We start from the raw sequence: 12,876 nt of genomic DNA on the forward strand, positions 1-12,876 counted from the left end.
AGGGAAGGGAAGGGAAGGGATGGGAAGGGAAGGGAAGGGAAGGGAAGGGAAGGGAAGAGAAAGGAAGGGGAGGGAAGGGAGAAGAAGGGAAAGGAAAGGGAAAAGTGAAGAGAAGGAATGGAACAAGTTGAAATTATATGAGAATGGAAGGGGATAGAATGGAATGGGAATCGATAAGAAAGGAAAAGAAATGAAGGGAAGTGAAGTTAATTGAAGGGAAAAAAATTAAGGGAAGTGAAGTTAATTGAAGGGAAAAAAATTAAGGGAAGTGAAGTTGATTAAAGGGAAAAGAAATGAAGGGTAGTGAAGTTAATTAAAGGGAAAAGAAATGAAGGGAAGTGAAGTTAATTAAATGGAAAAGAAATGAAGGGAAGTGAAGTTAATTAAAAGGAAAAGAAATGAAGGGAAATGAGGTTAATTAAAGGGAAAAGAAATGAAGGGAAGGGAAGTTAATTAAAGGGAAAAGAAATGAAGGGAATTGAAGTCAATTAAAGGGAAAAGAAATGAAGGGAAGTGAAGTTAATTAAAGGGAAAAAATGAAGGGAAGTGAAGTTAATTAAATGGAAAAGAAATGAAGGGAAGTGAAGTTAATTAAAGGGAAAAGAAATGAAGGGAAGTGAAGTTAATTAAAGGGAAAAAAATGAAGGGAAGTGAAGTTGATTAAAGGGAAAAGAAATGAAGGGAAGTGAAGTTAATTAAAGGGAAAAGAAATGAAGGGAAGTGAAGTTAATTAAAGGGGAAAGAAATGAAGGGAAGTGAAGTTAATTAAATGGAAAAGAAATGAAGGGAAGTGAAGTTAATTAAGGGGAAAAGAAGTTAAACGAAGCAAAACTAATACACTCACGACGAAGTAATTAAATGATGAAAGAGATAAATAGCAAAGGCGCCAGTCAGCACTTCCAAGAAACTGAACGCAAATAAGCAGGAAATTAAAAAAAAAAAAAAATGAACTACACATATATATAAAACGACAAAGGTGGAAAAAAATATGAGTTGGATTACGCTTAAGTGCTCGACACACACACACACACACACACACACACACACACACACACACACACACACACACACACACACACACACACACACACACACGCAGCAGCAGCAGCAGCAGGTGGAGGAGGGGAGATAAAGAATGTAAAATAACCTGCTCCTGCTAACATTTATGCAAATTTGCTTAAGTAAATATTTCTTCAGGGCCGAGCAAACACGGCAATACAAGTCATGCAAATGTAATGAATGAACAACTGACGCTGCGGCCCCGCGGGGAACGAGCTTACGTACTTACGACGGGGCACGAGGAAGGACGACCCCCGCCCCGCCCCGCCCCCCCAACCCGCCCCGTCCGCCTCACCCATTTCCCCGCTCCATATCTTCCTTTTCCTTCACTTACTCTCTTCTGGACATTCCTTCACTTCCCATTCCTCATAACTCATAACAAAGACCCGTCCCTAACCCTATCAACCCGCCCCGACCCGCCCCGTCCGCCTCACCCATTTCCCCGCCCCATATCTTCCTTTTCCTTCACTTACTTTCTTCTGGACATTCCTTCACTTCCCATTCTTCATAACTCGTATCAAATCCCCGTCCCCTACTCTATCACCCCTTGGGCCCAGCACTCCAACCCAGTCCATTTCCCATTCCTGCCCCATATCTTCCTTTTCCATCACTTACTCTCTTCTGGACATTCCTTCACTTCCCATTCTTTTTAACTATTAACAAAGCCCCGTCCCCTACCCTATCGCCCCGCCCCGCCCGGCCCCGTCCGCCTCACCCATTTCCCAGCCCCATACCGCCCCTTCCCTTGATTTGCTTCTCTCTCCTGTCCATTCCTTCACTCCTTCACCTTCCATCCTTCATAACTCCTATTAAAGCCCCGTCCTCAACACCCTCATTGCCACTCCCCCCTCCCTTCCCCTTCCCCATCATTCTCTCCGGCCGATCCCTTCATTTCCCATCCTCTTCAGCCTCTCCACTTCCCTCCCATCTATCTAACCTCTCTACCAGTGCCCCAAATCCAACCTTCTCCATCTCTTTTTCCCCTTCCTAAGCCCTGTGTCCCCTACCCCCCCCCCCTCCTTTCTTCTATTCTTTCCCTTCCTGTGCCCCGTGCCCTTCTTGTCCATCACTCACCTCCAATCGTTATCTATGTCCTGTCCCTCAGCCCCTTTCCTTCTCCTGCACTCCCACCCTCTCCAAATCTTCCATAAGCCTCGCCCTACCCCTCCCTTTGTCCTATCTCCTCTCCTCTTCCCCTATTCATCTCCTATCTATGCCCAGAGCCCCTTCCCTTCCTTCATTCTTCCCCCTAAGTCTCACACCTCCCCGTTTCCCCTTATTTCATCGTAGTCCTGTTCCTCTCCCCCCTCACTCCCCTACGCCCTCTTCCCGATGTGTTGCCTTTCCTTCTCTTCCTTGTTTCCCTTCCCCGCTCCTCCTCGCCCCATTCCACCGTCCTTCATGCCCCTCAGAACTACCCTCTTCCCTTATCTCGTCCTCGTCCCGTCCCGTTCCACACGCCCCTCCTTGAACACAGAGTTACAGCCGCCAGTCACTTGCTCTTACGGCCCTTTTGTTATGGTTACGACACACACACACACACACACACACACACACACACACACACGACATCGCTATAAGTTCGTAATCAGTTAGCACCTCCTGTTCCACCTCACCGCATCTCGCTATCGGAGCTCCGGCACAGCGACAGTAGTAGATGAAGGAGGACTTCGAAGGTCACGTGTTCTGAGTACTCACCCTCCCCGCCGTAAAGGCCCGCGTGACTGGCTCCCTTAGTGATGATGATGAGGTTGTGTTCTGACGCGTGAAGGAGCCGTTATGTTATGGGCTTGCGGCGTGGTGGTTCAGACTGTGTTTTGTACTGTACATCTTATTTGCTTCCTTGCCGGGGGGTTTTCTACTCACCTGAAAAGATAGAAAGACTGTTGTAAGTATGAGTCCAAAAAGTACATATATAAGAGAGAATGCAACTGATAGAATTACACAAACAGGCGATTCTCTGCCCCATTCCATTTTCTACTCACCTGAAAACAACAGGCGATTCTCTGCCCCATTCCATTTTCTACTCACCTGAAAAGAGAGACTGTTGTTAGTATGAGTCCAAAAAGTACATATATAAGAGAAAATGCAACTGATAGAATTACACAAACAGGCGATTCTCTGCCCCATTCCATTCCGTCTTGCCTGATCAGAAAAACACCTACCCGAATAGAAAGGGAGGGATGTAGTGTCCGAGGCATGGTGATGTCGGGGGTCACATGTTTTTAGGAGTATTGATCAAAAACTTTACATATTACAAATATAATCTCTGTACAACCCTCCTACACAGTGATCCATTAAAATCCGACATGCACAAAAAAGTTAAGTATGTTCTCCCTCTGTTCTGCGCGTGTTGAACAGCCTTGCCAAATTATCGTACTCATCGCATTACATTTTCGTAGTTTCTTACCGATAACTATAGCAAAAAAAAAACAAAAAAAAACATCGATAAATAACAGTTTTAACGCTAACTTTATTTCCCTATCGTTATTTGGTAAGGTACGAGAGTTTGGGGCTTAAAAATTATAAATACAATGTGGTGAGTACGATAATCTGGCAACGCTGGTGTTGAACGAGTGAGGCGTCCGACTACCACCAAAGACAAGCACATCGTCTGAAAGCGGTGTCTCCCTCTACAGATGTGCCGTCGGGCCCCCCAAGGCTGGATGTGAGCAGACTCCAGTGGTCCCCCGGCGAGGTGCTGCGGGCCAACTGTACCTTCCCCGGCGGGCGCACTCCCTCCGAGCTGCACTGGTACATCAACGGCAAGAAGGTGAGCAAACGACGTGCGGCTCATCACACATTTATTGGACCCGCGAGAGAAAAGATGAATATTTGCATTAAAGAAAGGTTAAGGAATTTCACGTTGGCTAATTTTAGTTGGTTCAATAGTGCGTGTTATACAATGTTACTCGTCAAGGAATTTGGAGGTGTATGAGGACGAAAGAAGTCCCGGAGAAGTACATACTAATGGTCCAAGATATGTATATGGGAGCAGGAACACAGGTTAAAAGAAGTCTTGAATTAGAGTTGCTTTACATCAATGGCCTCCCTTCCTGTCCTTGCAATGTTCCTTCCACTCCTTCCTGTCCTTGCAATGTTCCTTCCACTCCTTCCTGTCCTTGTAATGTTCCTTCCACTCCTTCCTGTCCTTGTAATGTTCCTTCCACTCCTTCCTGTCCTTGCAATGTTCCTTCCACTCCTTCCTGTCCTTGCAATGTTCCTTCCACTCCTTCCTGTCCTTGCAATGTTCCTTCCACTCCTTCCTGTCCTTGCAATGTTCCTTCCACTCCTTCCTGTCCTTGCAATGTTCCTTCCACTCCTTCCTGTCCTTGCAATGTTCCTTCCACTCCTTCCTGTCCTTGCAATGTTCCTTCCACTCCTTCCTGTCCTTGCAATGTTCCTTCCACTCCTTCCTGTCCTTGCAATGTTCCTTCCACTCCTTCCTGTCCTTGCAATGTTCCTTCCACTCCTTCCTGTCCTTGCAATGTTCCTTCCACTCCTTCCTGTCCTTGCAATGTTCCTTCCACTCCTTCCTGTCCTGCAATGTTCCTTCCTCCTTCCTGTCCTTGCAATGTTCCTTCCACTCCTTCCTGTCCTTGCAATGTTCCTTCCACTCCTTCCTGTCCTTGCAATGTTCCTTCCACTCCTTCCTGTCCTTGCAATGTTCCTTCCACTCCTTCCTGTCCCTGCAATGTTCCTTCCACGCCTTCCTGTCCTTGCAATGTTCCTTCCATTCCTTCCTGTCCTTGCAATGTTCCTTCCACTCCTTCCTGTCCTTGCAATGTTCCTTCCACCCCTTCCTGTCCTTGCAATATTCCTTCCGGTCCTTACCCTCCTTCCCTCCATGCTCACACCATTCCCCGCTATAGTCTAGTACCCCATACATTTCGGAATTCCAATGAATATGTTCCCTTAGCAACTCTTCATTTCCGGGAGTCGAACAAATCTTTCCCGGGAGCATTTGTTTCATGTTTCTATAATGTAACAGATGGGAACCTCTCCACCGATAGTAAAGTTCAAAATTTTCTTGACAATTCATTTCTGTATGTGTTCATGGATGAGTCTCCAACGGCTCCTTTTGTGATTATTTTCCACTTCCTCGGTTTCGTTTGGACACTATACTTATTTGTCTCATATATTACCTTTTTTTCTGGTCAAGGCTCCTTTTTAAATTCGCTTTACCACTTTCTATTTCTGTATAATTAGTCATTGTTTTCGTTTTACAGCCAATTTTCAACATCATTTCCTCTTTTAAACCTAATGCTCACTGTTTTTCTTCTTGTCAGAGCTTCTTTTTATCACGATTTTCTGCTTCTAACGTCTGTACTCTCGTGGGCGCTCCCCGTGTTCTTCATACTATTGTCTTCTAAGGTCACGATATGCTCCAAACTATAACCTCTCCCTCGCTGCGATCGCCCTAGCACCAACCTGCCCCCTAACGGCCTGTCTCAACCCTCGCAGATCTCGCCCCAGAGCTCCCGCTTCGTCCACCCCGAGATCAAGCCGACGGGACGCGGCCTCAACCATGGCATGAGTGTGGGCCTGGCCGAGGAGCCGAGCGAGGTGGTGAGCCGCACCTCGCAGCTGACGGTGACGCTGCGGGCCACGCACTTCACGGCGGGGGGCCAGGCCACGCTCACCTGCGAGGCCACGGTGCCGGGCGTCTACCGCAGGTGTGTGTGTGTGTGTGTGTGTGTGTGTGTTTCTTCTTGTTCACTTTACGGCCTCACGCTCGTCCACAAACACATTATAATGGAAAATAAACTAATAACTAAATAAACAAAGAACTAAGTGTGCAAATATATAAATGAATAAATGAATGCATGAATAAACAAACATAAATGCATCAGCAACTTAACATGTAATTTACACTCCACTAAATATCAATAACAATAACAAATGAATAATAACAATAATAATAGTAATAACCTAAATAATTGCATCATTCGTGTTGTTACTGTCTCGCATTTATCCATCTCAATACAAACAAACAAAAACAAGCATTAAAAACAATCACCCGCTCACACATTTACGACGACTAAACGACCCAATTCTCCCCCGCGCAAGAAATTTATCGCCGCTGTTATTCGTAAAAGTGATTCATGCGTTTCTTGCTCCGGGTCTGGCGGGCATTACACTTGCACATCCCCGTCCTGCGCCCCGCCTCGCCCGCTGCAATAATTCACCCTTTGACAAACAGGTTATTCACAGGCATTCACAATCCCTTAGGTTCAAGACGCCCGCCTCTCAGCCCCTCGTGTCTGCCTAAAGCCATGTTCACTTATAATTCACCCTTTGACAAACAGGTTATTCACAGGCATTCACAATCCCTTAGGTTCAGGACGCCCGCCTCTCAGCCCCTCGTGTCTGCCTAAAGCCATGTTCACTTAACGTCTTTGTATTTTTTTTTAAGTTCAGGAGATGTCTATCGTGTTCTTGTATCTTAAAATTAACCTCGGGGTGTTTGTCTCCTATAAGTCAAATCCCTTAATGTCTCGAGCCTTTTTTTACGCTATGGAAATGCTAATAGTGTTCTCGTATCCTAAGTTTGCATTGTTTATCAGCAGTTTCCTTAAAATCGAGTTAATTTAATGTCATCGTATAGTTTTTGAGTTCATGAATCCTCTGTAGTGTTCTTCTATTCTAGTTCAGATCGTTAGTCAGCAGCGTCTCCACAAAGCCAAGTTCAGTAGCGTCTCCATAAAGCCAAGTTCAGTAGCGTCTCCATAAAGCCAAGTTCAGTAGCGTCTCCACAAAGCCAAGTTCAGTAGCGTCTCCATAAAGCCAAGTTCAGTAGCGTCTCCACAAAGCCAAGTTCAGTAGCGTCTCCACAAAGCCAAGTTCAGTAGCGTCTCCACAAAGCCAAGTTCAGTAGCGTCTCCATAAAGCCAAGTTCAGTAGCGTCTCCACAAAGCCAAGTTCAGTAGCGTCTCCACAAAGCCAAGTTCAGTAGCGTCTCCATAAACCCAAGTTCAGTAGCGTCTCCATAAACCCAAGTTCAGTAGCGTCTCCACAAAGCCAAGTTCAGTAGCGTCTCCATAGAGCCAATTTCTTGATCTCCTTGAATCCGTATGTTCTTAGAGCCTTAGGGAAGATTTCAGCGATGGCGGAAAAGGTTTTGAAGCTGCCGTTGCTTTTTGAGTTGGCAATAAAAGACAACTCACAGTTAAGAAGAGTTAGGAATATGATCGTTTAAGAATCACCTCATTATCTTTCTCTCCTGCAAAAGTTCAGGAGCATCTCGACCCTCAAAGCACTATGGGCGTCTTGTACTTCTATAGGAGGGTGAACCACGTCTTCTGTACTATTAACAGCCACAGTCAGGCCTGACCACCCTCTTTCCCTCCCTCAGGACGGTTCAGGTGCACCTCTCCCTGCCCGGGTACAAGACGGCCGCCCCCTCGCTGAAGCTGTACGGGACGGGGAGCGGCGTGCGGGGGGCGGCGACCCTGGTGGTGGCTACATGTCTGGCGGTGATGCTGCTCTTGTAGGAGACACCATCACCGACACCAGCACCAGCACCACTAATACTACCACCACCACTACTAACACCACCGCTACCAGCACCGCTTCTAGTGTTGTGGTTGAGTGCGTAGCAAAGAAGTGAAGAAAGAATACGAGTACCAGTATGGCCATGCGGAAGAAGACACCATTACCACCAACAACACCAACAACAACAACAACACCCCCACCACCACTACAAACCTGAACACTTTCTCCTAGCGTCGTGGTTATCTGTGTGTTGCAAGGAAGTTAAGTGATGAAACAATACCAAGTACCATCAGGCCAAACTTGTAGGACACACTACCACTAACACCACCATCACCCCTACCACCACTACCAATAACTTAAACATTATCTCCCAGCGTCGTGGTATAGTGTGTGTGGTGTGGAAGTTAAGTGAGAAAACAATACCAAGTACCATCAGGCCAAACTTGTAGGACACACCACCACTAACACCACCATCACCCCTACCACACCACCAGTAACACAAACATTATCTCCCAACGCTGTGGTGTAGTGTGTGTTGCAAGGAAGTTAAGTGAGAAAACAATACCAAGTACCATCAGGCCAAACTTGTAGGACACACCACCACTAACACCACCATCACCCCTACCACACCACCAGTAACACAAACATTATCTCCCAACGCTGTGGTGTAGTGTGTGTGGAAGTTAAGTGAAAAATACAATACGACTACCATCAGGCCAAACTTGTAGGAATAAACAAACATAAATGCATCAGCAACTTAACATGTAATTTACACTCCACTAAATATCAATAACAATAACAAATGAATAATAACAATAATAATAGTAATAACCTAAATAATTGCATCATTCGTGTTGTTACTGTCTCGCATTTATCCATCTCAATACAAACAAACAAAAACAAGCATAAAAACAATCACCACTACCACCTCCACTACCACCACCCTCACAATCCCTACTATCATGAGCTACCCTTCTCCCAGCGCCGTGGTGTAGCGTGTGAGTGGCAAGGGAGTGATGAGAGATTGCCCTGGCGATGGCTACGTGTCCGGTGGTGACCCTGGTGGTGATGATGGTCTTGTAGAACACACCACCACTATGAACACCACAGCACCAACACGAGTATTTCAAGCGCCGTGGTTGTGGGTGTAACAAGAAAAGGAAGAGAAAAAAGTGATACCCATTTTGCAGAACTCTCCCACTACCACCATCACGAACACCAACATCACTAGAACGTATCCTATCGCCGTGGTTGTGTGTGTGACAGTGGAGGGAAGAGATAATACACGTTCCTTAGGCTCAGCTAGGCAAGGCAGGATAAGTCAAGGGCAGCGAGGCACCAGCTGACGCACAGGGCACCCTCCTACAGGCAACTCGCAGGGATGAATCGTATACGTAACACTCACCGATCTGCACGCACCTCACCAAATAGTACTCACGAACACGAAGTACCAGCACAAGTATCGGAAGGGTTGAGTTGTCGCAAAGGACACAATACAAGCAAATACAGGGAAAGGGGAAACGAACGTGGTGTTGGGAAAAGATCGACTCAAGATCAGACGCAGCCCAGGAAGCCAACGACGCCCCCCCCCCTCCCCCCAGAGACAGGGCACGGCCGGTCAAATAAGCTTCCTCGGCGTGTGTGCCACTCGGCGCGTCACCCTCCCACAGCTCACAGGGAGGAGTGAAGGAAGCGTCTCGATGGAGGTTTATACATGTAAAAAAAACACGTAATTTTATGTATATTGCTAACAGTGTGTACGTACTTGTTCTGTATATACATACCATACGAATTGACTTCAGGGTCCTAGGACGTAAGTATGACAAGTATGTATGTATGTATAGATGGATGGATGGGGCATGGATGGATGGATGGATGCATCAACGGGTGGGCAAAGGGATGAATGTCTGGAGAGTCGAGTAGTCTGAAGATAAGAACAATACGAACAGATGCCTGGAAGGGAGACTCGAACGTGGTGTTGGAAAAATATTGCCAAGGCCAGCAGCGACTAACAACCACACGCCAGTCACCACCACCACCACCACCAGAGGGCAGGGCTTGGAGAGCTGGATAAAGGAAGGAATGCATGGCGTACGTCTGATGTATGGTGTGCGTGCGAATGTGTGTTTCCTAGCGGCGTAGTTTGTATTTCTGTACTGGTCAGGATTAATGTACCGTATAATACTCTAGAGGTGTGTCCGTCACCGTCACCCTGCTCACTGTGACCCACCTCCGTGTACAGAGGAACCGTTGGGCGGCGGACCACAAGGCCGTGCCAGGACCCAGGTCTGGATGGACCTTGGACTCTATATAACGCAGGTGTGCGTCCCAGAGAGGGACTTAATGAAACACTGCGAGGAACACGTCTGCACGGGGCTGTAAGAGTGTCAGGAAGTGTTGCTTTCTGGCCAGATGGGCAAACATTAGGGGCTTTGACTCTCATGAAGGCCCGTTTGTTAGGCATGCAGCAGGCAATACATGAAACACTAGGAGGAGCACGACACTCAGCGGTCATATGAGTGTCAGTCGCTTAGCAGACGCGTATATGCATAGATATTGGATACGTGAGCAGGCGAGGCTCAGAGCGCTGTGTGCCACCGCCACCCCGTCGGGGAGTGAGGTAAACCCCAAAAAGACCCCCTTAACGTCTCCCCACCTCCCCGGCCGTGCGGCGTTCACTGTTCACGCCGAAGTGTGTTGGCAGTGGACTAGATAACGAAGTTTTCCTCACATTTCGCCAACATTCGGCGGCACGAGGAGCGTCCCAAGTCAGGAAATTGCAGCTGTTAGTGTGTGGGGAGGCGCGGCGGGCGGCAGCGGCGGCGAGGCCCGGCCACTCCTGCCTGGCTCACGCCGCGGTGCACACGCCGCCACACACACAACCGCGTGGAGTCCTCCGCGCCTCACGGCACTCACAGGAATGGCAATACAAGGGACCGCCGCCACCGATTACTGAGCATGATATTTTTATATTTATTTATTTATTTATTTATTTATTTATTTATTTTTATTATTATTATTATTATTTTTTTTTTTTTTTTTTTTTTTTGTCCATGGAGCCTTTCACGGGACCGAGAACAAAAACAGACTTTTCAAGTGATTTCGGCTGGACTTGAAGGATTTTTGTTCCCGGCGTGGCGTGAGCAGGACCCGCACCAACGGGCGGCGGTGACGTCACGAGACCGAGCACCTGAGGTGGACGTGTGATGCTGCGGCGCCGCGACAGGTGAGGGGGGCAGGGCGCCAGTCGGGGCTGCTGCTGGACGGCGGCCGTGCGCCTCGACTTTAATTAAATAATGAAGAAAAATAACTGGTCAGCGTCAGCCAAAACGCAGGAGAATGGTGGAGTGACAGGGAGACGCGGCGCCCGGCGGGGCAGGAAAGGAGGCCCCGCCGCGGCCGCCGACACGCAGCAGCCCCGCCCGCCGCCCGGCAGCCCATTTTATCACCTTCAATTAAAGTGTCTTCCTGTACAGTTCTATTTTGAGCCAAACTCCGGCGGCAACACAAGGCGGGGCGGCCACCGCCGACCCGACGCTCGCGGCAACGAGTTGGTAGAAGGAGCGATTTTTTTTTAATCATAGTTATTCTATATACAGTAATTATATGAGTATATACCTGATGACACACACACACACACACACACACACACACACACACACACACACACACACACACACACACACACACACACACACACACACACACACACACACACACACACACACACACACACACACACACACACAGACAGATAGACACACACACACACACACACACACACACACACACACACACACACACACACACACACACACACACACACACACACACACACACACACACACACATACTTACACACAACACCTCACAACTGAGGTAGCTTTAAAAACGAACACAACAAAATAATGTTCGAGAGTAAAGAAAGTTGTCACCGCTGTCAAAAAAAAAAAATATTACTGATATGTAACGTTGGTAAAAGTATTTCTTGTAAATAAAACAAATAAAAAAATAAACCCAGTACATTTCTTTACCCCCAACGTGTGGCTTGTAATGGTGTAAGGCGCCAAGACAACGCCGGGCCTGGGGCTGCAAGGGGGGGTGGGGGAGGGGACACGGTACATAAGCAAGGCAGTGAAGATGAGCCCGGAAGCAGCGCGAGCCCGTCCCTTCACACCCGGGCTCACGACGCCTCACAAACTCGACAGACACAGACACATTCACGGTAACTGAAGTCTGGCGCGGCCCGTCCCTTCACGCCCACAGCCCGCGACGCCTCGAGAAGCTGCCGTCGCGTCTCAGCCATTCCCAACAAGCTCAGTCAGTCAGATTCGCTGCAACACTAACCGTCTAACTTGAGCGCGTCCCTTCACACCCTGGCCCCCAGTGACAAGAGAAGCTTAGTTCCAGACAACTCAACAGACAGTCATACTCTCTGGAAGACTAACTAACTAGCTTCTTCACATTCGGGGCGAACATCATCTTAAGAGCTCGTTCTTAAGTCATATTCAATTCAGTTACATATTCTTTCGCCTGATCTTCTAAACGACGTACGAATCTTCTTTAACAATACTGTGACTAATTTGTCTTTTTTTTTAACCCCTTTTCAAGGAGTACTCAATTAGTTTTGTTCATTTTTTATATCACTTTTTACGACTGACTTTGTAATATGTTGATCTAAGTGTGAAAATAAAACACTTGTAACTAACACCGTCCCAAAACTGGAATTCAAAAGCCAAATAGCTACATAACTTAATAAATATCAACATGACGTAAGAAAATTCTGGTGAAAGCTTATATTTCCCCACCACTTCCTTTTCCAGCATCTCTCTCTCTCTCTCTCTCTCTCTCTCTCTCTCTCTCTCTCTCTCTCTCTCTCTCTCTCTCTCTCTCTCTCTCTCTCTCTCTCTCTCTCTCTCTCTCTCTCTCTCTCTCTCTCTCTCTCTCTCTCTCTCTCTCTCTCTCTCTCTCTCTCTCTCTCTCTCTCTCTCTCTCTCTCTCTCTCTCTCTCTCTCTCTCTCTCTCTCTCTCCACCCATCCTTATTCCGCCTCCCACTCTTACTACCTCCATCTCTATCTCCCTCTCTCCTTCCTCCCTTTCCCTTCCCACTCATCCACTTTTCCTTCCTCTTCAATCCCACTCCCTCTCTCTCTTTCCCCCATCTTTATTCCAGCTTCCACTCCTCTTCCTTCTCTCCGTCTCTCCTTTCTCCCTTTCCCTCTCCCTCTCCTTCTCACACAGAACCCATACATCGTCTTCTTTCCTGGCAGCGCAACAGTACCTCACACTCACACCCACACCTTCAGTACCTTCTGCAGCAG

At 47.5% G+C, this 12,876-nt stretch overlaps 1 protein-coding gene across 1 annotated transcript in view; it reads left to right on the forward strand.

Moving 5' to 3' along the window:
• Positions 1 to 11,570, forward strand: part of LOC127005883 (uncharacterized) — a 265,537-nt gene extending 253,967 nt beyond the window's left edge. The window contains exons 5-7 of the mRNA XM_050875214.1: positions 3,699 to 3,832; positions 5,524 to 5,735; positions 7,415 to 11,570. Coding sequence (XP_050731171.1) covers positions 3,699 to 3,832; positions 5,524 to 5,735; positions 7,415 to 7,553 — 485 coding nt within the window. The 3' untranslated portion in view covers positions 7,554 to 11,570. The remainder of the gene's footprint in view (positions 1 to 3,698; positions 3,833 to 5,523; positions 5,736 to 7,414) is intronic.
• Positions 11,571 to 12,876: the final 1,306 nt, after the last annotated feature.

The sequence above is a fragment of the Eriocheir sinensis genome, chromosome 31 (genome assembly GCF_024679095.1).
Source record: "Eriocheir sinensis breed Jianghai 21 chromosome 31, ASM2467909v1, whole genome shotgun sequence".
Taxonomy (NCBI): Eukaryota; Metazoa; Arthropoda; class Malacostraca; order Decapoda; family Varunidae; genus Eriocheir; species Eriocheir sinensis.